Below are 26864 nucleotides of genomic sequence, written 5' to 3' on the forward strand. Positions count from 1 at the left end.
AGGTCTGGGAGTTAACCCATGAGAACCCTGGGGTAGGCGAGGTCTCAAAAGCAGGAACCAAGAAAGCCTTGCCCTACCAGGGGATGGGGAAGGAGGCCTGGACTTTGGGTTCATCTGCAATATCCTACCAAGGTTCTCAGGAGTCCACCAAGGTGGTGATTTCAGAAACTGAAATCCTTGAAGAAGAAGAAGAGCCTAAGGAATCTGAAGCTGAAGCTGAAACTGAAGCTGGGAGTCAAATAGATATGCCTGCAGCTGAGGTACAGTATAATATTGTTCCCATCTCTCCCCTTCCAGCTCTAGCTGTGGATGGAAGTTTCAGGGGTAACTTGTTATGGGGTGGGGCTGAAGGTGAGATGTTAGAGGCTGCAGGTGCCAATGCCTCTGGCATCATCACCCTCTCCCTCTTCTATCCTATCCTAAGACATGACTTCTCCCCACTCCTGACTCCCCACCATCTTCTTGCCACAGCTGAGCCCTGGTCCTATGGGTCTTTTTTTCCAGGCAGCTGAAAAAGTGACTGAAGAAGAATTGATGACTCCTAAGCAGCCCAAGGAGCGAAAGCTCACCAACCAGTTCAACTTCAGTGAGAGGGCCTCACAGACCTTAAACAACCCTCTCCGGGTAGAGCAGCCCCACCCCAGCCCCTTTACCTCATAGCTCTGTACTGTGCATGGCAGGAAAGGAACAGGCCTGACTCCAGCCTCAACAGCTCTTGGCCTGGAAGGGTGACAGGCATGCACCACAGTTAAATTCTCTGAGGAGAGCTTGAAGCATGTGTTCAGTCCTTATAAGCCATCCTCATGGGAGTTCAGAGTGGGTAACAAGGAATATGGAGCCCTTCAACTGAGACTGAAACATGTAAGGGCCTCGAAGAGGAGGTCAAGATCTGGGGGAGAGAAGAGAGGCCAGATGTGCCAGGGAGGCAGGACTAAGAGCCAGTTTGACTGAAGTTGATGGTCTCTGTGATAGACTAACAAGAAAAGGCTGGAAAAGCTCCCTGGCTCATAAGTATGGAGGACCCTGAGTACAGGCTGAAAGAATCTCTCAGGATTTCAGGGGAGAGACTCACATATGTAAGACAGTGTTTTACAGAAATGAATCTGTGAATGGAGGGCAGAAGTCTACATGGTGGGTTTATGGCAGATTCTAATCACACTGTGTACTCCCTATTCAGTAATCTGGGTGATACACAATGAGGAGGGAGTGCATTCCCATGGTGGAGCCACAGGCCCCAGTATTAGGGAGAAGTCTTCTCAGGGTGAGGGATATTAGTCCAGTAGCTTGCCAGGGGATGACCTCTGTGTCTTGCATCTAAAGGATGGCCAGAGCCCTGCCTAACCCCCACTTAATTGAACTGGCATAATCAGGCTTCATTGCCCCCTATTTCTAGCTTAGTCTTCTGAAGGAAGCTTAGAAGGACAATGTAGGCTTTCACTGCATCATTTCATCCTTTGTTCAGCCCCTCTTTACTTCCCAGTTCTGTGTCCCATCCCTCCCCCTGCTCCAACTGAAATGCTTCACCCATGGATGGATATACTGTTGGGTTAAGTGAGAAGGAGTTGAGGGCTCTCCGTTGGTTTCTTGTTGTCATTGTTCACTAGGACCGAGAATGCCAGATGGAACCTCCTCCCAGGACAAACTTTTCAGCTACAGCTAATCAGGTGAGACCCTGGGTCAGTCTAAAAGTCATCACCACACCCCACCTCTCCACCTCATGCATCCTTGTCAAAGATTCCTCTAGCAGCCTGCCCTCCTCATCCATCCATCTCTATGCTCCTTGTCCAGGCTCTGAACATCAGGCATATTAGACAGTAGGTCCCCACCTAGTGAGCTGTGGATCAGCCACATGCCTCTCAGGGGCAAGACTGTCAAAGAGAGAAATAGGCATGGCTTCCAACTCTCTATAGTCACCCCATGCTGACTCTGAAGTGTTAGCACTCTAATCTGTCCTTCCAGCAGTCTTAATTGTTCCTGCAGACCCTCTTTCCCCTCAAATTCTACTTGATAGCCATGCTGATTTGAGTAGGATATGGTGCCAGGAGACCTGAGCTCAGGCTCCAACTTTGCTGCTCATACTATAAGACCCTAGGCAAACCGTGTCACCCTTGATGCTTCAATTTCTATTTCTCTGTCAAGCGAGGACAACAAGCAGCCTTGCAGGGCTGTTGGAAGGCTCTGAATGAGATAACAAACATTGAATTATGTTGTGGTGTGGAGTACTGGCCCATGGTGAATTGTTAATATAAGGTGTGTCTATCTGGCCTCCAGGTGGCAGTGACTGCCCAACTCTGGAGAGCACACAGTGATCTAGGTTTTTCCCCCCATATCCTTGCTGCTTCCTTTGTTATGATCCTTGAGCTTCTCTTGTTGTCAGATGCAGTTAGCAGGAGTTCCCTTACTTTTTGTTTATCTTTTTATGCTCAGAAGGTGTGGTCAGTGCTGTAGTTAGCCAAACATGAACTAGAAAGTTTATCACATCTCCATGGGGGAAACATTTTTTAAATTTCCTAGTTCAGAGTCTTAGAAATCACCAAGAAAAATGTGGTCCACCTTGATATTTGCCCATTTGTTTTGCCTAGTAGGATTTGTAGTTTGCAGCAATACTGATCTCCAGCTGATAACTGAGCCCCTGAGCTGCAGGGTGGAAAGCCCATCCCAGAACTGCCCTGAGAATTCCTTCATTCCTGTCCTAGAGCTGACAGCACAGAAGAGAGACATTGAATACATACAGTGGGCCAAGTAGAGGATGCTATAAAGGCATGTGACAGGGCCTGACATAATCTATTTCTCAAGCTCTAAAAGCTGAATAGAAGCTGGCTGGGTGAAGATTTTGCCCTGCAATGAACCTTCTCATCTTGCCCTTGCCTAGTGGGAGATCTACGACGCCTATGTAGAGGAGCTTGAGAAGCAGGAAAAGACCAAAGAGAAAGAGAAGACAAAGACACCAGTGGCTAAAAAAATGGGGAAGATGGCCATGAGGAAGATGACATCTATGGAGTCCCAGGTTTGGTGGGGTTTCCCATGGATCTGTCACAGAGAATGACTGAGTGGGATCTTGGTCTCTTGGTAGAGAGAAGCCTGGCTATCTGGAAGGACTTTACAGACCTTAGGTGGGGAGCTAATGTTGAAATATGAATAGTTCTTTCCTTGTAGGAAGGTTTGAAGAGAGCCACAGCTGCCTCTGGCATTCCACACCTCTTCCCAATCTTATATAGGTCTGGAGGCCAGCAAGGATTCGGGGTTTGGGGGCTAGGCGGCAACAGAAGACACGAATGTTATTGAAAGCCCAATGCACACCCTGAAAGAGCTCAGGAGTCTTCTCAGGATGGGGTGGGATGTGATAATAAGGCACCACCTCCCTGAGCAAGGGGTCATGGGGCTTTGGAGAGTGATTTGCTCTTTGACCTTCAGTCCTTGGGTTCTTTGTGCTCAATCTTTTAGGTGAGTCTTATGGGCCAGATGCTAAGTCAGGGCTGATCACAGACACCAGCAGGTTCAGGCTGATGGGTGTGGCCACTCTGGGCTGGATTTACCATGAAGAAACATAATAGGAGTCATTATAGAGGTCTATTTTGTGGGGCTCATTGTGAGTATAGCCAGCATAGGTTTGGGGATCATTATGGAAGTTATAGTGATAGGTCCCCACAAAGAAGATCACCACAGAGAGATGCTGAAGGGCCACATTTGTCCTTTCAACACAAAGAAAGCTGAATCAGGACCCAGAGTCCCAGTATGGATGTGTTTGACCTGTAATAGGATGGGAAAGATGAGGTCTGGATTCAGCACCCTGGAGAGCTCCCAGACAGCTCTCCGGGAAGCGATTTTGCTATGGAAGCCAGATGAGTTTAAGTAAGTTTTGCTTCCTTTGTCTGAGGTATGCCCACTTCCACTCAATTACATGTCCCTGATAAAAGTCACATTTTATGGGAGTTTTAAGAGTTCCCTGATTTGGCTTAATATAAACTGCCCCAATTCCATTTCATTCAATTACAGACCAAGCACTTGTGATCATGATCATGCTGAGTACTGGAACTCTGAAGTGAAAGATGAAGTCCCTGTCCCATGGGTTGCCTTGTCCAGACCCTTGACTTCCCCTGTACTATTCCCTAGAGGTTAGGAGCTTCAGAGAGGGTGTTAGCCTGGGTCAAGTTTCACTTGAAGATCCATCAAGGGTTTGGCTATAGGCTGTGTGCTAGGACTATTATTGCAGAAACTTTAACTTTAGCCACCAGGACCCAGAGAAGAAAAGAAATATCCCTGTGGCTGAAAGTGAAAATTGTCCTTGTGTCTAAGCCCTTGGGATCTAACATGTATATCAGACTTGGTGTCTAATATGTCCAGGGAAGTAGGACTGCACTTTCTTCCAGCTTCGGTTGACATTGAAGGCTGTGATGCAGGCAGAGCTTAGTTCTCTGGACCAAGAAGCTACAGTGAAGGCATAACATTGTGGGATATAAGATACCCCCCGACATCAGTGAATACCTTAGTATGCAACCTGTAAGCAAGGGAATTGAGTTTTAACTGGGAATCTCAAGTACTGGCCCTGGCTTTCTGTAGAACAGAGTGATCTTTTGCTCAGGCCCAGTGCATGCACAGAGTGACACCCCTTTCTCAGAGATCTGCATCTGACGAGGTTGGTATAAAACTCAAGTGAGTGGGAGGGGGAAAGCAGAATAACTCTATGATACCCTGTAGGAAAGTCTGCAATGATAGATCTCAGATTTCTGTCTCATTAATCATTTGGATGAATATACAGAAATGAATGCAGGCTTGTATGATCTGAAAGATTAGGATGGGAATGGCAGAAAGGTCTGAGAGGCCACAAATTTAGTCAGAACCAATAAAAAGCTGTGTCTTCTCAAGTAGTATAGTATCCAGAACAAGGGAGGCAGTGGTCCACCATACATCTGGAACCTGGAGACTGCCAGGACCATGCAAAGGTGGTCAGACTGGTGAGGGACTGGCTTTCTGTGTGGGCCCGAGGGCATGGGACCTGGAATCCACAGAGTTGAGTTTGTATCCTGGCTTTGCTACTTATTAGCTAGGTTTTTCTAACCTGTTTCCTCATCTGTAAAGACATCCTAATGATCTTACTTTGTAAGATTGTTGTGAGAACCCAAGATTATGTATAGTTGCTAGTATAGTACAATGACCCCAGATGCAGGTGGCATTATCCATCCCCGCTGTATCATGTGTACTCTAAGACTCAGAGAATTTAAGTAACTTACCTAAAGTTGCCAACTGGCTCCTTCCTAATGCATGGGATAGGAAGGGAATGAAGGTCTGTGTGGCTCCAGAATCCATTCTCTTAACCACTGCCTGATGCTGGCACTGCTAGTAAATCTCATTTTCAACAGCCATGGGCCTGGTGCTCTGAAGCTCCTCAAGGGTTTCCCACTCAGCTTGTTTCTTCCTGCAGTGGGCAAGGCCTTAGATTAGGAGTCATTTCTGCCTTTTACTCCCTGTATACAAGCATATCTGTTGGACCAGAAGCTCTCTGAGGCTTTAATGAGAGTCTTTGTCATTGCCTGAGATGATAAAACCTCTCTGTCTCCACTAAAGAAGCCTCCTACCTCCCATTTTCTGCTCTCCCCTTCAATACTCTTCAATGTCTTGTGTTGTGCTCTGAGATATGCCTTCTCCAGAACAAGTTCAGAATGAAAGAGTACAAGACAGGCTGTACCCAGGGGCCAAGTATGGCAGTGCAAACTCCTTGTGCCATTTAAGAGCTGGGCATTCCCCAAAGGGGGTGGTGAGGTGATCTGGCTTTGGAGGCATGAAGAGATATCTTTACAGAGCTATCAGGGGTGGGTGGTGTCAGAGAGAAAATTGCAAGTCTGGGCTGTGGCTCAAGACATAACCTTTCCAGGTGCTAGCTAAGAGGGCCTGTGGCCTCTGTATCTCCACAGAGTGATGACATCACCAAAGTGACTCAGGCTGCTAAAATCGTGGAGCGGATGGTCAACCAGAACACTTATGATGATGTTGCTCAAGGTAAGATTTGAAGTGCTGGCAACTACTATTACTGCCTGTATTAAAAATTCCTCATACAAGGCAAGTATTTGAGTGTCCCATGCTAGGTACTATAGGGGTGCAAGAGGAGAAAAACTAATCCCTTCCTCCTCTGGATGTCACTAGGGAGACAAGACACACACAGGTCAACTACAAACAATGGAATAAGAAAAATGGGTATAGTGATGAGATCTGACAATAGTGCAGCAAAACTTACATATTAGTGATCCAATGTCATCTTTGCAACAGTCTGGGAGGTAGGCAGAGCAGAGAGTATTACCCCTACTTTACACAAGAGGCAGGTAAGGGCAAGTCTACCTGGCTGCTGAATGGCAGAGAGGACCCAAATCTAGGTCTTGAGTTTCCTAATTCTGTGTTCTTTCTCTACTGTGTCCATCTTGGAGATAATATAAATGCTAAAATGCAGACTGAAACTTCTCTGGGGATCCTCAAGAATGAAAGAAGAGAAATGAGGGATGAGTGGCAACAGTCAAGGAAGGCTGTAGGGAGGGCTAAGCTAGGTGCCAAGGGATAAGCAGAGTGTGAGTAGACTAGCAGAAGGGCAGATGTTCTGGGCAAGGGACAGCAAAAGCAGTGACTCGGTGGTAAAAATGAATGGGACTGGTCTCTGGGGATAGAGTGCAGCAGGCTCAATGATTCAAACAGGGGTTTCTTGGAAAGTAGTGAAAGCTCAGGCTACAGAGGTGATTGGAGGCAGTTAATGAAGGGCCTGGAATATCTCAGGGAATCTGAGATTTTTCTGCAGACAGTTCAAAGATTCTGTCCAGGCAGGAACACAACCCAGTGAGAGTATATCTGGAGAAGGATGCAATTGGACAGAATACAGGGACAGAGACAAAAATGAGGTTCAGGTGTGGGGTGGAGTGGGCCTCACCACACCTTTTCCAGGAAATGGAGAAAAGGAAACAGCTATAAGAGTGAAAAACCAGCACCAGCATTCACTGGGAATGGCCTATGTACTGGGCATTGTGCTGTGCAATTTACTTGTATTATTTTATATCATCCTGACAGACACACTGTCAGGTGAATTCCATTATTATCTCCATTTTATAGGTGATAGATTTGGGCTATCGCTACTTGTTCAAAATAGTAGCTAGTATGACAAATGAGTGGTACAATCAGGACTTGAACACAGCCCCTTAGATCCATACCTAAAGCACTTCATCACAAAGCTACAGAGCCACTGGGCTGGAAGAGACTTTTCAAAAAAAAAAACAAAAAACATTCAATAAGTCTATGCTGGTGATTAATTAGTGATGAAGTGAAGAAAGAGATTGATTCAGAAATGCTTAAATCCTGGGGGCCTGGGAAATTCTGGTGTCTTTGACAGAGCCAGGGAAACAGAATCCTTCCCATGGCATGAACAGCACATTCCCAAGTGGCTTGTATTTCCCTAAGAGGTTGTGCATTTATTTGGAGCAGCTGCCTCCCCAAAGTTGGCAGCTCCTTGTTGCTGGCTGGTCTCCTTTGCTGACAGCCTAGGGCTCTTCTTGGTGACTTGATGCTCATTGCTCACCCATGGGACATAGAAACCAGGGCTGCCAAGACCAGAAGCCTAAACAAGCCCCCTTGTTATCATTCAGGCTGGAAAACGACCTTGAGTGCTTTTCAAAGCTGTCAAAGTACACAGCAGCTGTGAATGAATTTGTCACTCACGCAGCTTGGCTTCCTGAAACCCAGCCTCTGCAACCAGCCCACCAAAGGGCTGCAAACACGATTAATATCCATGGAGAAATTGGCCTTGGTGAACCTTTTTCATTTGTAAGAACACAATCACATAAAAATGCATTGAACTTTGATTTTTTTTAATTGCATACTCTTTTCCCTTTGGGAAAGTGTAATCATGAAGAAGTGAAAACAGAGAAGTATTACCAATTAATCTCCTTCTGAAATGAAGTATTTTCAAAGATAGCCTAAGTTCAGAGATCTCTGATATGATCAAGGCTCATGCCTCTGATCACTCAAGTCTTTTTTTATTCTGAGACATTTTTGAGGTTTGAATGTAGTCCCACAACCTCAAGGCTGGGGGCAGTGCCTGGGCATGTCCTTGACCGTGTTGGATGAGAGGATTAGTTTTCTAATGGGTTACCCTTGATTGGAAAAAAGGCAGAAACTTTTCACTTCTGTTGATTTATTTCATTGCACTCTTTGAACAGTCATTGGGTGTCTGCTCTATGGCTGGCCCTGTGCTAGGCACTGCAAGTCGAGAGATGAATATAACATGCTTCCTGCTCCCCAGGAGCTGTCTGGTAGGAGAGACACCCAAAAGGATAAATAGAAGCAACACAGCATGACACACATTTCAGTAGAGACAGGGCTGGAATGGAGGAAGAAATGAATTCTGCTCAACAAGAAAGTGAAGGCCTCATAGAGGAGAAAGAGTTTAATCTGGATCTTCAATGAATAGGAGTTTGCCAGGAAGATGAAGGAGCAGGACATTTCAGACACTGATACAGAGGTTATGTGAACACCTGGCTGGAAATGACATGGAAGTCATGGTCTGGAGCCTTGGTTTGACCACGGAGCCATGTGCAAGGGGAGCCATTGGGGGATTTTCAGTGGGTTGAAGGAGGTAGTGTGGTGAGGTGATTTATTTATTTGCATTCAGGTAGCTCTGTGGAGCATGGACTGGAGGAGGAGTTACTGGAGGTGGGCAGACCAGTTAGGAGGATGGTGTAATAATCCAGGCAATGGCTCTTGGGGCCTGGGCAGTGGCTATGGGTTTGGAGAGAAGTGAATGGATTAAAAGTAGTCAGAAGGAAAATATGAGAGATGATGGAGAGATCAGTCAAGGATTACTCACATTTCTGGCTTAGACAAGTGGAAGGACAGATGGAGCTTTTGCCTAAGTTGGAGGAAACGGGAAGCAGAGACAATTTAGGGCTGGAGATGAACTTAAGTTCAGAGAACCCATCAGGGATCCAAGAAGCTTCACCATAGTGGGGTTTAGCCGCAGATACAAGGACGGACAAACCTGGGATTTTATCTATGGGGACGGGGCTACTTTATTGTAATTTGCCTCCAACAACAGGGATGACAGTAACAATAACACGTATAGAGAGCTTACTAGGTGCCAGGTATTTTTCTAAGTACTTTACATATATTAACATGTAAGCCTCACAACAGTCCTTTGAGATAGGTACTATTATGTTCTCACTTTGAAACACAAAGAGTCTGATTGTTTGGGCCAAGGAGATACAGACAGAAAGTGGCGGACCTGGGCTTGCCATAAAATGGCAGTCCTAGGGCTGATTCAACCTATGTTTGTTTAAGATTTTAAGTACTATGAGGATGCTGCCGACGAATACCGAGACCAAGAGGGTACTCTGCTGCCGCTCTGGAAATTCCAAAATGACAAAGCCAAGCGCCTGGCCGTCACCGCCCTCTGCTGGTGAGTGTAGACATTGCAGCAAACCCGGAGCCCCTGCGCGCCTCCTGGGTGCCAAGTCCCGGGCACGGCACTTCTGTACTTAACTACTTTGAGGATGACACGTAGCATTATAGAAAAAAAATGAGACTGGGATTCTTAAGGGATTGTGGGATTATCCCAGGTCTCAACACTCAACAGTAGATATCTGCAGCATAGTTAGGCACCAGTATTCATGGGAACGCTCATGTCCACAGGAAAGCCATGTTCATTTCCTGGGCCAATGAAATTGGGTTTCTATTTCTTTTGCAGGAACCCAAAGTACAATGATCTGTTTGCAGTGGGACATGGCTCCTGTAAGTAATCTGGCTATTTGTTCCTTTGCTCACTCAATCAGCAAACATTTAAGTACCTATTCAATGCAGAGCTCTTTGCCAGATGTGAAAGAAGTAAGATGACTAAGATATAGTCACTTCCCTCAAGGGGCTCACAGTCTAATGGGGAAGACTGACAGTCATACCAGCAATTGGTGCTGGGTGAAGGAATATACCAAAGTGAGCCTTGAATGTGTTATTGTGGTGAAGAAAGAGGGGAGGCACTTCTGACAGAGGGACCAGCATATGCAAAGGTCCAGAAGCACAAGAGATATGGGAGGAAATGAAGCTGTTGAAGAAGCCAGGGTTGGCCCCCAAAGGGTTTGGGAAGTCATTCTAAGAAGCTTGGACATTCTCCTGAGGGGAAATCACTGAAGGAATTTGAGAAGCACAGGGACAGAACCAGCGCAGGGGGAATTGCAGACATGAGACTGGGTGGGGGCTGGGAAACCAGTTAGGAGGCTGGTAAGGCACCCCAAGAAGAGATGGCAGTATCTGGACCACGACTTTGGACCGGGGATGGAGAAGTAGGTTTGGTAAGCTTGAGAAGGTAGGCTGGACCAGACCTGGGGAGAGATTGGATGGTGAGGCCGAGGGAGGGAAGTTTCCTGATCCGGCCCCGGGAACAGGCAGGGGTGGGGGCAAGGGCTTGATGTTCATCACTTGGCCCCTGGGCCCTGGAAGACCACTATTGTCCAGGGTGTTCTCACTCCTGCCAGTGCCCCCCTCACCCCTGCAGCAGGAGGCAGCACTGTGGTAACTGTGGTAGTTTGCTTAGCCTTCATGTTCCATGGTCCCTGCAGAAGCCACTACCTCCAAGCTGGCCTGGACATTCCCTTTTCTTAACGGGAGAGGGCCCCACACTTCATGTTAGCGCAGCTCCCAAGCTAACAGCATGTTCCCTGGCTGGGAGGATCAGCTTCTGTGAACAGAAAAAACCTTCCATTCTCCAAGCTTCTCCTGGCTGGCAGACATGCAAGCTCCTGCGCTCTAACCCTCAGACCGCCTGTCCACCCAGCCCATTCTTTGACCAGGGTGCGGGAGGTGGGAGGGGGGCAAGGAGGAGTTGGTGTTTATCATTCCTCTCAGGGAGGAGACCTTGGAGCTGCTCCCAGTCTCGTGGTCTGGGCTGCCTTTGAGGATGCCCTAAATGCCCGCTTTGTGTCCCCACTCCTGAGGGTGGGCTGCTGCCAAGCTGGAAGCACCCTCCCCCTCTGGCAGGGAACTAGCACATTCCTCCTGCTCTGCTGCAGCTACTGGGCTTGGAACAGGACCTGGGGGCTGGACAGGCCCTCCAAGGAGTGGGTGTGGACCCCCTGTGAGGCTCCTCTCAGCCCAGGCTCTCTGCCCAGGACGGAGGCAGGGGTGAGGGAGGCTCCCTAGCAGGTGGGAGGAGAAACTGCATCAGTTCTACCCCCATCCTCCTCTCACCCAGGGCCAGAAGCAGGGTGGCAGGCTGGCTGGGGTCATGCAGAGGCTACCCACAGGGGCAGCTTTAGCCAGGAACAGTGAAGAAGAGTAACCCACCCTTCAGGAATAGATGACTCCAAGCCTGACAGACCCAATGGTCTCCTTTAGGCAGGCATGCACCCAGGAAAGGTCTCCTTGTCCCTTGCTGGCCACATGGCAGACCTTCTGGCTGGAGGGTCACTTCCCAGTGGTGTGACCTGGGGCCAAAAGTGTCTTCTTTTTTTTTTTTTAATTTTTATTAAAAAAATTTTTTTTTACACTTATTTATTTTTTGAGACATAGAGAGACAGAGCACAAGTTGGGGAGGGGCAGAGAGAGAAGGAGACAAAGAATCCAAAGCAGGCTCCAGGCTCCCAGCTGTCAGCACAGAGCCCAACATGGGGCTCGAACTCACAAACCGTGAGATCACAACCTGAGCTGAAGTCAGACACTTAACCGACTGAGCCACCCAGGTGCCCCCAGAAGTATCTTCTGAGCCTTGGCTTCCTTATTGGTGACATGAAGAAACTGACACCTGCCAGACTTCCTGGGCTTTTGCTAGACACACTTGAAAGAAAAGCAAATGGGCCCTGTGAACTATAAGAACTACCCACATATAAAGGACAATCATTGTTGATTTGTCATTCTGTTCCCTCTCTTTCCTGCAGGAGTCTCAGGGGACCTAAGCAGAGAAAGGGGGCTGTGGGGATGGAAGAGAATCAGACAAGCCCCTACCTACTCTAAAGAGCAGGCCCCAGCAGCAGCGGTGGTGGTATTTGCTGTTGCTGCTACTGGCACCAGAGTTATTGGCCAGCTTGCATGTGGGCATCTTTCTCCAGAACCTTGCACATCTCAGCACCATTCTGCAGAGGCCTGAGCAGAGCCAGTCTGCGCTGAGACTCAGAAGGGCTCCTGCATTCATTTCTGAGGTCACCTCTGGGAGTCCTGTGCTCTCGAATACCCCGAAAGCCCCCTGGAAGAAAGAAGGCAAAGCAGAGGCAGGGAAAAAACTAGGCACCCTAGTTACCGGATGGGGTCACTGTGAGGAGCAGCTGGGTTGCCAGCATCACACTGACTTTGGAAACTCCCATATGCCAGCCTCCCAGCATCAGACTTTGCCTCAGGCAGACAAACACTGGAGTGAGAATTTGGGTTTGTTGTTGGATTTGATACTTATGAGCTCAGCCCAGACCTCCTTTTGCCTGGAATTCCCAGATATTTATTCTATAACACTGCCAAGAAGGTCGTTGGAAGGGGTAGGCACGTACCTAAGAAGGAATGGGGCCACTCTCCTATTTGGGCATAGAGCAGGTTGGCTGGAGCAAGGCCAGGTCAGGAGCAAATGGGTGGAGAAAAGGGAGTCCAGGAAATTGCCTGCAATAGCAAAGACACATTTGCACCTGCCTCCCCTGTGTGGCTACTGGGTATGAGATGGTGGGGATGTCAATCTGCATATAAGGCAGACACTGGGATGTCCCCTAGGGCCAGGCTCCATGTCTCAGCAGCGTGGAAAAAGATGCTGTCAGCAGGTGAAAGCAGATGGAGGAACGTTGGAGGGCAAGGGAAAGTAGTCTAGGAAGGGATGGCCCATGGGGCAAAGCTAGGATGCAATTCTATCAGCTTACTGTACTGAAGGGGTCCTTTCCAGCCCGTTAACCAGTTGATAGCAGGGGAATGAGGACTCCTCATGATCTGTTGGGCAGAGATGGTGGAACAGATCCTGGACACTCTGTGTGGTTCTGACTGGCTACCGCACGGAGATGAGGAAGAAGCTTCGCAGTGGGCTACATCTAAGAAAGGCAGAAGAGCTAGCTGTCCCTCAGCCCCGCTTCCCTCTGGGAGCAGCCATTAAAAGGGACCAAAGTCAGGCCCTGAGTCCCAGCACTAAACCCTTTGCCACTCTGTACCATCACATCCTGGCCTGTCTCTGAGATTGCCTAGGCCAGAGATACACTTGTAGGGACTTAAATCTTTCCTGATCATTTATTTGTCAGCTTCACTAATTAAGCAGTGTTAATTTCATTTACTGAAAATGGAAATTCATCCACCTCATTTCTCCCTGTTCATCCTCCACACACAAAATCCATCACTCCTCAGCTGCAGGCTGCGTAAAATTTACAGGACTAATTATGTTGTCAGGTCTCTTTGTAAATACAGTCCATAAAGGCCACTGTGCTCGCTGGGTTGTAGTGCAAGGGCATTCCCGTTGTTAGTTTAATTACTGGTTAGTTATTTAGGTTCTCAAATGTTTGCCTCATTTTCCCTAAATCAAATTAAATGTCCCGCTTGATGTATTCTGTCTCCAAGGCCTTGCTCTTATTTCCTACACTGTTTAAATATGACTTCTAATCGGATGAGAGTGCTCGGCAAAGCCCAGCTGCCTGGGAGACTGAACCCAGCCTGGCACCATGGCCTCTGGGCCATCCTGGAGGTTTGGAACCCTCTAGCACTGATGCCATTTCTTGGGGAAGCCTTGGGCTGGTCCCCTGCCTTTGGAAACTAAAAACCCTAACCCAAAGGGCATTTCTATTCCTGGAGTCCAAGGTGGCAGGGCCAGGTGTAGGAAACTGAGGGAGGGTTTCGTTATTGTGGTTAGAACAGCTGGGGATCATTGCATCCATCCTCCTGACTTCTAGAAACACTGCTTCCAAACCATCCCAAGAAAGATTATTATCTATGGGACTTCTCCCTCTGATTCCTAGTAGAGTCTGGATCAAACCTCCCCGAATGCCTATATTTGTTTCCTATTGCTACTGTAACAAATTGCTACAATAATGCCACAAACATAATGGCTTCAAACAACACGAATTTATTATCTTACAGTTCTGAATGTCAGAAGTCTAAAATGAGTTTCACTGAGAAAAAAAAAAATCAGTTGTCAGCAGGGCTTCAATCCTTTTGGAGACTTTAGGGGAACATCCATGTCCTTGCCTTTTCCAGCTTCTAGAAGCTGCCCATATTCCATGGCTTGTGGCCCCCTTCCAGCTAGCAATTGCATTATTCTGACATCTCCTCTGACTCTCCTGCCTCCCTCTTTCCCTTATAAGAACCGCTGTGATTACACTGAGTCCACTCAGATAATCCAGATAACCCATTCAGATAATCTCCCTGTCTCAAGGTCTTTAACTTAATCACATCTGCAAAACCCCTTTTGCTGTGCAAAATAACATAGTTATGGGTTCTAGGGATTAGGACTTGGACATTTTAGGGGGTGTTATTCTGCCTGCCACAGCCCCCCTCCAAATGCCTCTTGCCAGACTTAATAAGGGAGTCATTAAGCAGCTGCTGTCTTGGAGTCAGCCCTGGGCTGGACTCATTTGGAAAGCCACAGTGAAGAGAGGAGAAGCCTGCTGTCGGGGCTGGCTTGGTAAACTGGTCTCTGCAGCTTGGCACCTACTTCTCTCTGGCCACTGACCTGGTGTTATCCTGGTGGACCGACATGCCTTCTGTCTGCCTTGCCTTCCCTGAATCCTGAGCAAGAGCCCAGGCTTCCCCTGACAGCCACAACTCTCCAGAGTGGCCCCCTATGATCTACAGCTATAACCTGCAAGACAGGGGTGGACCTGTGGGACTGCGGCCCCCACTGGGGCAGTTCAAGAAGAACTACTCCTCCCTGGGCACTACTCTGCTAGGGCCCTAGCACAAGGAGCTGAGGGAGTGAGAGCTTTGGTCTGTGGTGGAATTAAGCACTCCCTCCCCTGAGACCATGGCTTTCTGAGAACTGCCAGATCAGATTCTATTCGGGGGTTGACTCTCCTTCCCAGAATCTTATGAATCCTTGAAGGTCAGAGTCAGGGAGGCCTTAGATATTATCCAGCAGAGCAGGGGTAGGAGGAGGCAACCCTTACACTGGAAAGAATAAACCTGCTGGGCCAAGCCATGCTCACTCCATTCTTTGATGGAGTCTTGTGGCAGGCTAAGGAAAAGACCTGCTCATGACCACCTGTCATAATGACATATAGGTAGAGAAGAGTGAGAGGGCACACACAGAGGAGAGGCTGAATGATCTGGAAGACTTCCTGGAGAAGGGCAAGAGCATGAAGTGGAGCTAAGGCCAGGCCAGCAGCCCTCTCCCTCTGTCTCAGAGTTACAGACTAGGTGGTTTCTCTATCCTTCTGTTTCTCTCTGCCTCCCCCTCCCTCTCTCTGTCTCTTTCTCCCTCTTTCCCTTCCTCTATTCCTCCTCCCCTTCTACATAGTCACATATACTTACTGAAATCTGTAGCCTGGAGGGACCTGGAATTCCTTCAGGGGCCCCAGATTTCAGAGTCTCTGCCACTATACAACGGAGTGTGGAGGTGGGGGCCCCCATCTGTGTTACTGGAGCTACTTTGAGGAACCAGAGAATTTGTGGGATCAGGACAAAGTACCCCAGGGCCCAGGGCCCTGTAAGCCTTGAGCCTGATGAGATTCTAGTCTTTATTGGGAACCAAGGCACTGTAGGTGACCTTGATGCCAATGTTCTACTCCTGGTTGGTGGCATTGTCCTGGGAATGTTGGAGGGCCGAGCAATGATGTCACTAGGCTGCTGGTCGGTGATAACATACTGGGAATGCTAGAGAGCTGGGCAATGATCACTAAGACTGCTGGTAGCCTGAGTGATTATATTACATGGGGACCACTGGTGGTCTGAGTAGTGATGTCATTTTAGGACTTCTGGAAGACAAGATGATGGTATCATGATGTTACTGTTGGAGATTTGGGCTGTGATGTCACACAGGGTATACTTAGAGAATGAAATAGTGAGGTCTCACAGGGGCCACTGGATTCAGGGATGAGAAGATCATAGAATAAGATGGAGTGCAGTGGAAGCCCCAGTTAAATGAGAGTTTTCTGTGTTCTTCCACTGTGGTTTTGGCATTTAGGAAACACATAGTCTAGCCATGATTAGAAGCTGTGATCTTGGGACTCCTAGCTGGCTCAGTCAGTAGAGCATGATGCAACTCTTGCTCTCAGGGTTGTGAGTTCAAGCCCTACATTGAGTGTAGAGCTTACTTAAAGAGAAAAGAAAAGAAAAGAAAAGAAAAGAAAAGAAAAGAAAAGAAAAAAGAAAAGAAACTGTGATCTTTATGTCAGGAGGGCTCATTTGGTTACAAGTAACAGAGGCCACTAGAGTTGGGTTAAGAAACAGGGACTTATTGTCAGGATGCATATGGCTTGGGAACTAAGATAGGTCTAAAGTCTTTGTGTGATTGATTGTTCTCTGTGTCCCTGTCTCTTGAAATTCATGTTTCTCTATACCAGGAGTTTCCCCTTATCATGCTTGACTACCCCATCCCTTACATGTTCTCTAGTCCAGATTCTGGAGAGATTAGACTGGTTTTCCAGTCACCACCACCACATTAAGTCTGGTATCCCTTCCCTTCTCCACTTCCATGTGAATACCATATTAGTACAGTGTAATTTCAGTGATAAACAAGGTATTGCATAAGGCAAACACCATGTGATGGGTCTGATCCACTCAGGCACACTATTTCTCCCCTCTGGCCTCAGTTTCCCCATCTATACAATTCTGGAGCTGTAAGTCCAGCCTATAGTCTCAGTGGTTCTGTGAGCAGGCCAGAGGTGTCCTCACTACAGAATTATTAAGCCAGGCTAGGGTTTCCGACCTTCCTTTTGTCATTTCACTGGTCATGAAGGTATTGTGTACACAAGCAGAGGCAGGGGGTGCTTAAAGTTTGTCTAGAGAAAGTGAGTCACCACTGCTGTACCTCAAGGGGCCAGGTCCTATGCCACAGTAGGAGCAAGTGTGAGGGTCATACCTGCCTTTGCCCCTTGGTGAAATAAGGAAAGCATCTGAGTACTCAGTCCAAGCATCTCAGTCACCCACTTACTCATGCTTTCATTCACTCTTTTGTTCACCCACTCACCTTTGTGCTTACCCACTAACCTTGTCAGTCTTGCCCAGCATCAAGGACAGATTGAACATTAAGGGCATCAATAGTTTTCCTGTGGCCTGGCAGTTACCACTGACTACCCATGGAGGGGTTGGCCTCATTCAGCTGCAGGGTCTGGCTCTCTCATCAAACTAAGGACTGCTGAGGGTAAGCCCACATAAACAGTGCAGTGTCTCTGTCCCTGCCACAGTCCAGCCCAAGGGGAGGCCCAGTCAGGTGCTCAGGATTTGTGTGATGAAGAAAAGGAGTTACAAGTGACTGTCACGCTGCCCAGTTCAAGACCTGCATGATCTGGGTGGGGTACTTCCTTCAGCAGCTACAAATCTCTCCCTTTGAGAGTCATCCCTCAGGGCCATACAGAAAGAGCCCTACAGGGTGAGGGACTGCCAACTCCCTACTGGCTTTGAGATAGTACCAGGCATAGGGTGACCCACTTGGCTCCAGAGGATCTAGAAGCCCCCAGCTCCTCCTCTTTGTGGGAGGCTCACTTTCTCCAGAACATAACCATGTTCCTTCCTGAACCACTGTGTGCCCTCCCCATGGCTCAAGCTGCACCCTGGAACCTTCCACTGGAGGGGCAACTCCCTCCTTGCACACGAAGCCTCCTTTGCAAGTGATCACTAGAGGGGTTCCCAATGGGAATCCCAGAGTTGGTGAGGATTAGCAAGGGAAGGTGGTCTCCCCCATAGAGAGCTGCTGTGGTGGGCATGCCAGCTTGCCTCAGCTTCCAACTCTACCCACCTAAGGTCAGCCTGGCTCCTGGCTACATCCTGCTCCCTAGTCCTGGCTCCCAGTGTGTACCAACTGATGTTTTCAAAGTGCCTGGGTTGGGGGTATCTGGTAACTGTAGCCAAGCTTATGTCCAGAGCCCAGGGAACCCAATACAGACTGTCCCTGAGCCCAGCCCAGGCACTTACTCCCTTGAGTAAGGGGCAACATTAGGAATAGGACAGAAAGAATGACTCATCGAGACTAGTCAAATTGGAGTGTCCTCCTTATTTTTCCCACCCATGGGCTCCAGACTTCAGGACTGGCCACCTTGTCTGGACGGCCCAGGCCTGCAGTTGCCAGGGACAAAAGAGGTAGCCCGGCAGAGAAGGGAGGACAGCTCTCATCTCAGCTAAAAGTCTCCCTTAGCATAGGGTCCCTGAGATGGGGGGCTGCTCTAGACTTCCTCTTCTGAGCTTGGGAAGGGTCCTGGACTGGTGGCAGGAGAGCTAGACTTGAGGGATGAGACTATAATGTTCAGTGACTACATTATGAGGATGGGTGCCACATGAGCAGAGAATGAAAGTAAGCAGGAGGCTCCCCACTGACACGAGACAGGCAGGGAGGGGGATGAGTGGTCCACTGTTGATGACCAAAAGCTGTGCTCAGGCCAGAAGGATGACACAGAAGGATGACCGGCTGTCCTGGGACCTCTCAATTCTGGGAGCATGCCTATAGCTAGGGTGCAGACTGCAGCTGGGGACTGTGGCACTAGAGGGTATGGGAAGATGCCCATAGGTGGCTAATTTGTAACTCGTAGAGACAATTCCATGTTAGTCGAAACTGAACTCCTTTCCTGGGCTGGGCGTGGGGAACACATGGGCATTATCCAGGCATCTAAGGACAACCACCTGCCCCTGGGCTGGGCTCCTGAACCCTCTCTGAGGTTACTGCTCCGTCCCAAGCCCACACACATTCTTCACCTAGCAGCTCTGAGCTTGCATCCCTCTTTCCTGTACCCCAGGGAGATTAAGGAGAATGATTGTCCATCCCTCAGATAAGCCTGGTCAACTTATCTGTTGGACCCTCCCATGAAGCCTAAGAAGGGGTAAGTCAGGTCTCCTGGTTCCATTTCCGAGAGAGAGGAGATGAAGCCCAGAGAGGAATCCCACTCTCTCTGACAAGCAGAGCAGGCAGATCTTGTCCATCCAGTGGGGGAGGGGCATGGGGGTCAGCTGAATCCTACCACAGCCTGGCTTCTTCCCTGGGACAGATGACTTCATGAAGCAGAGCCGGGGCATGCTGCTGCTCTACAGCATGAAGAACCCCAGCTTCCCTGAATACATCTTCAGCAGCGAGAGTGGCATCATGTGTCTTGACATGCACGTGGACCACCCTTACCTGGTGGTGGTGGGCCACTACGACGGTAATGTGGCCATTTACAACCTCAAGAAGCCCCACTCCCAGCCCTCCTTCCGCAGCTCACCCAAGTCTGGCAAGCACACGGACCCTGTGTGGCAGGTCAGCCTCGAACCAGGATTGGGAAAAACGGGTATAGGATCCCTGGAGGAGGGACCTTGGGGAGGACAGGCCATAGGCAAGCTTAGAGGCCAAGGAGCTGTGAGAAGGTGCAGAGGAGGGCAAAAGGTGGTTATTAGGAGGTAAGGGGTCTGCAGTGAGCTTGGGTCTGCTCCTCCCGTGCTGCTATCAAGAGGGCCCGCATCTGTCTGCTAAGGGTCTCTTAGGTGCAGTGATCAGTGACTCATAGCCCATGGCTAGAAGACTCTAAGACCTCACAGACATACTCGGCTGAGTATGTCAAGGGCTCCAGTTCTCCAGTTCCCTGTGTATGGGCTTCCTAAACTCCCCATGGGGGCTCTCCTCTGCCATCTGGGCTAGATTTGGGGGCACTCCCAGACAGGAGTAGGTGCTGCCCATTGTTTGCCCTCTGGGTGGGGCTGTAAGGCCTGGTAGGTAAGGTCTGTCCCTGAGGCCTCTCTGTAGCATCGCTCTTCTCCAGACAGGCATAGGATGGGACCATTACCCTGACACTAGGGCTAGATTTCACCCTATGTTCCCCATGTTATCGCACTAGGAGTGGATTTCATGTTTCATCTTCAGAAAGTCTCTTAGCTCTGGCTTCGCAGACCCTTCCTTACTGTATTCCAAAAGTCCCCCTCCTTCTGAGGCTGCATACCCTTACCCATGGACAGGTCTGGGGAAATCCAAGGATAAATTTCTGCCTTAAGTCCCCCCAAAATCTCTGGGCTCCTCAGGCAGTGCTGGGACTCTGTCCTCTCATCTTCCTCAGCCCCCTGCCCTAGTAGAGTCTCCAGGCAGGCTCTGCATCCCTGCATTTCTGGCCCTGAGCTATCTGAGTCATGTGGACACCAGCCTTAGGAACTGGCTCTCATCTCCCAGACAGGCCTGACAGAGAGAGGACTGTCCAGGCACAAGGGACATGGTGTCCTCTCCACTCTATCTTTTACCCAGAGTCAGGGCTCAGATGTCCCCTTCCATAAGACATCCTCCCCCCTACTCTCCACCAGAGCAGGGGCCAAAACTCACAATCTCAAGAGTTCTCTCCTCTGAAAATCCTACCTTCTAGTTCATTGCCTCCAGGTACATGGAGGTCTCCAGACAAGGGGAGGCTATCTGCAGACATCAAGACCCAAGAGAGGAGAAAAGACCTGCTTAGATCAGACTAAACAAGCATCAGGCCTGCCCCTGCTGTCCTGGCTCACACAGCCCAGAGCAAAGCACAGAGCATCTCTGATTGGCCTGACCACCCTCCTCAAGCCCAGGAGAGGGCAAGGGGCCAAGGTCAACCATCCCACTGCCGCACTGCTATGTTCTCTGAATCAGACAGCAGGTTGGGAAACGAAATGGGGCATGCAGAAGACACATTATTGCTTTCACTGGGTGGGTGCCAGAGACACTGGAACCCACCCAGACAGGGATGGCCTTCTGCTCTCCCACCATCCTGTCAGGAAAGCAGGGCTACTGCCTTTGCAAAACCAAAGACTCAAGAGTTCTTGGCAGGAATCATGGCTTTTGACATGGGAGGGGCCTTCCTGTCTCGCTCATTTCCTGACTTCTTATTCCCTTTTTTCCCTCCCCCTTGCCTCATTCATCTCAGTAACTCCTCTCTGTTTGCTCCTCTGGGAGCTGAGGGTGCTTAAGGGTTTGGTCCCTGGGGCTCCTAGCAGGGCGATAACCACAGCCATAGGCTAGGCAGGACAAGGCAATATGCTAAATGCTAAAGAGGGCTCATGGGAGCACTGAGGAGCGACATCTAGATTATCCAGGACAGGGAGCAGGGGCAGGAGCATCAGGTCTTCCTAGAGGAAGAAACACCTGAGCTGAATTGTAAGGGGTGAGAAAGTATTAGTTAATGACAATTAAATATAATATGAGATCCTAGGACCAAAAAAAAAAGGATATTAGGAGAAAACTAAGAAAATCGAATGAAGTATAGATTTTAGTTAAAATAGTATTAGTTAGATAAGGAAGGGTACAAAGGGGTTACATGTGCAATACACAGAGGCATCAAACAGCATGGCCTGCTGGGAAGCAACACACCATTTGGAGCACAGTGCGGGAGACAGGGAGGACCTGGGAAAACACAGGCACCCAGTTGTGAGTATGCGTCTCTAGCAAGTGGGAATCTTGGACTTTAAGGCAGTGGTTTCATGAAGTGTTAGTACAGAATTCCAACATATTAACAGTGGGGGGTGGGGCTGCTTTGGTGAATCAAGGTCCTGCTGGCTTGAGCGTCCCCTGTTGTCACTCCTGTCCTCTAAGATACTTTCACAAGGTTCCTAAGACCATCAGAGAGTGTGGGGGCAGAGGAGTAACACAGTCATGCTTGTGTCTTGGAGATGTTCTCTCACTGCAGCATGAGAGATCTTGAAACTTGAGCTAGAGCAGGGGCAGTGGAGATAGAAATGAGAAGGTATGCTCAAATGCTGTTGAGGCAATAAAATCAATAGAAGGAAACTAGGCAGATATGAGAAAGGGGAACAATTGGTGATGCTACCTGGCACTCTGGTTGGGAGTACCCAGTAGAGCATCCACAGAGGTAGGAATGCCAGAGCAGGAGCAGGTTTAGGCAGAATCCAAGAAGCTAAAGGAACACCTAAAATTAATATAACACCATACATTATTTATAATTAAATACATACATATGTACATATATACATACATAAAATTTTTTTAAAAAGCCAGAGGAGGTGTCCTACAGGCAGTTGGTTGTATAAGCCTGGAGCCTGGAGGAAAGCTTAGGCTGGTTAATGGTATGCCAAAGACATCAGAGTCTAGGTCCTTTTTAAAGGGACTGTATCTCAGAGGAGACCAGAGAGGTTATTTTGGATCTCAAATGCCAGGCTGAGATAGAAGGACTTTGTTCTGTTAGCAGCAGGGAGCCATCGAAGATTTTGGAGCCAGGGAGAGAACTATCTGTTCAAAGGGGACTGGGTTCCTGCCCCATGGCACAGACTAGTTCCCAAACGAGCCCATCTAGGTAGCCCAGCACTATTCAAGCCCCACTGTGAAGCCTCAACCAGCAACACTCTTTGGAGTGTGTGTGAGTGTCCTGTGCTATACTGGGGAAGGGCAGTGGGAAGGATAGATGAACAGAGATGGGGGTCAAGTATATTTGCCCTGATCAGATAAGGCAGAAGAGAAGGAATCAATTAAGCAGGCTTCATCTGCTCCTTACTACCTTATCAATTTCCTGGTCATTCTTTCCTTCTCTTAACCCCACTTACCACCTGACACCTCCCCCCCACCATTTACACTACCACCTCCACCCCAGGAGCATGTGTTTGACTTGTACACACACACACACACACACACACACACACACACAGAGGCTCACTTGCAAATATACACAGCAACCCCCATTGGGCATCAGGCTGCTAAGTGGGGTGTGAAATACAATTTCCATGCATGCTGGCGGCTGCTCATTAAACACTTCCCTTTGCAGCTCCCTAGCGCCTCTTACAGCCTGGCCTTTGACACCCCCTGTCCCCTCCCCCCTTTAAAGAGACTACCTTTACACAGAAGGGGAATTGGTCTCAGCCTAAGGGCCAGCTCTGACTTATACCTCAGAGGCTCTGTGGTATTCTAGGCCCCCCAGTGGAAAAAAGAACCAGCTGACAGGACAGGCCCAGGCAGGACTGGGTCCGCCCTCCTGTAGCTCTGATCAGCCAGGCCTGGGGGTTGGTTGGGGACAGGCCATCCCCTCTCCCCTAAACCATGCCCCTCAACAGCCATGGTGACAGCTCTGGTCACAGGAAGCTGAGCTGTGTTCTATCCTCCCTCACTGGGCCTCTACTTATGACAGGGGGAAGGGACAGGATCCCAGCATGGGAGGTCAGGAGAGAGCTGGAGTATGGAAAGCTCTGGGCACCCAGCCCCACCCTAGCTCTCTGGGACACAGCTTGGCCAGGCCTCCACATCTGGCAACAGAAACTTGAGCCTCAAGCGTGTCATCTTCATAAGACAACAGCTCTGTCTCCAAAACACTTTCCCATATGTTTTCTTCCAGCCCTGAGAAGATGGGTGGGGCACGGTTATTAACCCCAAGTTGCAGATGCAGAAATGCAGCTCAAATCTGAGATTTGGGAACATGATTCTGGGAGCAGGAGCTTGTAGTGAAGTGAAGGTGGGAACAGAGGAGAGACCACCTAGAGAAGAGCCCACCTGGAAGTGGAGAGCAGGGGAGGGGACCTTCTCCTCCTTGTCCCCCAAACGAGCAAGAAAAACTCTCCTGCAGAACCTTGGCTCCCTGATTCCTAGGATGAGGGTCATAATGAGGATATTCACTAACATTTATTGAACATTTAATTGTTGCAATGTTCTCTCATCAGGGCCTCATGTTCATTGTCTCATTTAGTCCTTACAACAAACCTGTGCTATTATGGTTCCTAGTTTATAAATGAGGAAACTGGTTGATGGACTCTGTCCTTTCCAGGCCCTTTCTACATAAGGAGGTTGAGACCAGAGACACCATCTTCCCCTACAACTGGCTCTGGAACCCAACCCAGGGAGGAATTGGGCACCTCCAACACCAAGCCAGGGCATTAGGGCAGTGCCCTGAGTGGCATTGTTATCCCAAGATGGTCAGGGAGAGAGGGATGAGAGAGACAGAGATGGGTGGAAGGAGGGAGGGAGGGAAGGCCAATTGCAGGACTCTGGGAAATGGGCTCCCAGAACTTGCTTCTGAACCTGACATGGACTTTTGAGGGAGCCCTGCTCAGCTCCCAGCCCTAACTCAACACCATACCAGTGTCCCACAGCTCACGGTTTGGGATGTTTCAGGTCAGGTGGCAGAAGGATGACATGGACAACAACCTTAACTTCTTCTCTGTGTCATCTGACGGCAGGATTGTGTCTTGGACGCTCTTAAAGGTGCCTGTTTCCCAGAAAGGGTCATATGGGGTGGAGATGGGGCTTGGGGGGAGCTGAATGGCAAAGTCTGCTCTCAACCCTGCTGATGTGGTCCCACCCATGTACCCTCCCCCATCCCTTGTGACTGCAGAGCGAACTGGTTCACACAGATGTCATCAAACTGAAAGTGGAGGGCGGTACCACGGATGGTCTCGATGGGTTGCAGCTACACACAGTGGGTAAGATCCCCAGCCCACTCACACCCAGGCCCGGCCACCTCACTCAGGCCTCATGAGGGTCAGAGATGGTAGCCCTCCCCCTTTACCGAGCAATCCCTCCTCCACTTGTGCTGGATGGAAGCCTGGCCCTGTCCTCCCAGTGCTTGGCTGTTTGCAGACCCTCTCTGTTTATGCAGGTCCCATCCCAGTTTGCAGACCCTGTTCCTGTTTATGCAGATCAGGTGCTGTTATGCAGATCCAGTCCTGTTTATGCAGATCAGGCCCCTGTTTACCCAGATCCTGTCCCTGTTTACTCAATTCCTACCCTGTTTATGCAGAGTATATCCCTGTTTGCATAGACCATGTCCCTGTTTGCAGACCCTGTCCCTGTTTACCCTGACCCTGACCCTGTTTAAATCAATTCCTTCCTTGTTTACCCAGGCCCCATCCTGTCTGCAAAAGCACTGGCCGTTTGCAGTCCCAACTGCCTGGGACAAGCAGCAGGCCAGGCGGCCGGTTTCTGTTTGCTTGCCTAGCCCCAGCCCCTGCAAGAGCCTGCAAGAGCCAGAGCTCTGGCTGTCACAGGGGTCTGCTGGGTAAAGGAGCCTCCCTCCCAGAACCGGTCTAACACTGCTGTACCTCTTCTCCCAAGGCTGTGGCACCGCCTTTGACTTCCACAAAGAGATCGATTATATGTTCCTAGTGGGCACAGAGGAAGGAAAAATCTACAAGGTGAGGCAGCACTGACCTGAGAACCACGAGAGTTTATCCTTCTCAACAGACCCTATTCTGACAGATCTTAGGGTTTGACCAGTTCTAGGAAGCTTCTTGGGAGAAGAGAAGGTATTTCTTGACTTGTTTCGTGGCAGGAAGAGTGGATGACTGCAGGAAAGAGGATGAAAATCTAGATGGTGACTTTAGCCCAGTCTGGCACATTTCCCTCTGGGCCCTCCCTCCCTTCCTAGGAGTAAAGGAAGTAGAAGTAGGAGTGGGTGTTGGGGGGGAGTTGGAACATTCTGAGAAGACTTCCTGGAAGAGATGAGAACTTCAGCTGAGCTTTGAAAGCCAGGTAACAAGAAAATTAATCTCTGAATCCTGGGTGTCTCAGCCAGTAGGATGGAACTTCAAGGCCAGTTTCTGCAAGGTCTCAGTGTTAGTAGGTGAACATCCTTCTGAACCTCCATCCATCCAGAAATAGCTCTGCTGCAAGCTTTTCTTAGGCTCAAAGACTCAGAATGTTAATTACAGGCAGCCTCCCGGGAGCCCCTAAGGCCCAGCCGGAGCTGGTCTGAATGCAAAAGAGGTCCCCACCCCCCTGTACACCCCTCCCTATGGCAGCGTGGGAGAGGCAGAAGGGAAGAGACTAGTCAGTCACACTATCTCCTGGAGGGAGAGAGGGAAGGGCATGATGGTCTGGGCAAGAAACCCAATGGGAAGTCATGAGATGGGGCTTGCTTCTGGCTCTGCACCTGCTCTTACCTGGGCAAGGTGGAATGTTTATCACTATTGAGAGGATTCTATAGGCTGTGAGTGGACTCAGGCCTTGGCCTGGACAAAGGCTAAGGCACACATCACCCAGGGCCCCCAGGCCTGCTTGGCCTTGGTTCCCAGAGAGAAGGCCTTTTCTACTTGGCCTGGAATCCTCTGGGCAGACTACAGCACTGTCTCTCACCCTCCAGGAAAACTCCCTACCCACCCAACCCCCAGCCCATTAAGCCCCTCCTTTCTTTCTTTCTTTCTTTCTTTCTTTCTTTCTTTCTTTCTTTCTTTCTTTCTTTTTTTTTTTTAATTTCTTTTTTTAACGTTTATTTGTTTTTGAGACAGAGACAGACAGAGCATGAATGGGGGAGGGTCAGAGAGAGGGAGACACAGAATCTGAAACAGATTCCAAGCTCTGAGCTGTCAGCACAGAGCCTGACACGGGGCTCGAACTCACGGACCGCGAGATCATGGCCTGAGCCGGAGTAGGCAGCTTAACCGACTGAGCCACCCAGGCGCCCCCCCTCCTTTCTCTCTAGTGTTGAAGGCACAGAGAAGAGCAGCCAGTAGCTTAGTCCCATTTCAGCGGTGACAATAATGTGGGGACAGAAGAGGAGTCTTAGGTTCTGACCCTCCAGGGCACCCAGGGAAGTGTGGTGGCTGCTGACCTCTCTCTCATTCCTGACCCCCCCCACCACCCTCACCTTTGCCCCAGTGCTCTAAATCCTACTCCAGCAAATTCCTTGACACCTATGATGCCCACAACATGGCAGTGGATGCTGTGTCCTGGAACCCATACCACACCAAGGTCTTCATGTCCTGCAGCTCCGACTGGACAGTGAAGATCTGGGACCACACCATCAAGTGAGACACATGCCCTCCCTCAGGCCGCACTGTGGGCTGGGGCCACCGGGGCTCTAGCACCATGAGCCTTCTGTATGGCA

General features: G+C 49.4%; 1 protein-coding gene across 1 annotated transcript in view; it reads left to right on the forward strand.

The window, feature by feature from the left end:
• The window catches only part of DNAI1 (dynein axonemal intermediate chain 1), a 59906-nt gene that overhangs the window by 26973 nt on the left and 6069 nt on the right, over nt 1-26864 (forward strand). Inside the window, exons 6-17 of the mRNA XM_043566767.1 lie at nt 133-260; nt 505-624; nt 1605-1664; nt 2873-3007; nt 5913-5997; nt 9310-9427; nt 9716-9759; nt 19104-19351; nt 24155-24244; nt 24375-24462; nt 25094-25173; nt 26636-26784. Of these exons, the coding sequence (XP_043422702.1) occupies nt 133-260; nt 505-624; nt 1605-1664; nt 2873-3007; nt 5913-5997; nt 9310-9427; nt 9716-9759; nt 19104-19351; nt 24155-24244; nt 24375-24462; nt 25094-25173; nt 26636-26784 (1345 nt within the window). The remainder of the gene's footprint in view (nt 1-132; nt 261-504; nt 625-1604; nt 1665-2872; nt 3008-5912; nt 5998-9309; nt 9428-9715; nt 9760-19103; nt 19352-24154; nt 24245-24374; nt 24463-25093; nt 25174-26635; nt 26785-26864) is intronic.

This window comes from Prionailurus bengalensis, chromosome D4 (genome assembly GCF_016509475.1).
Source record: "Prionailurus bengalensis isolate Pbe53 chromosome D4, Fcat_Pben_1.1_paternal_pri, whole genome shotgun sequence".
NCBI classification, from domain to species: Eukaryota; Metazoa; Chordata; class Mammalia; order Carnivora; family Felidae; genus Prionailurus; species Prionailurus bengalensis.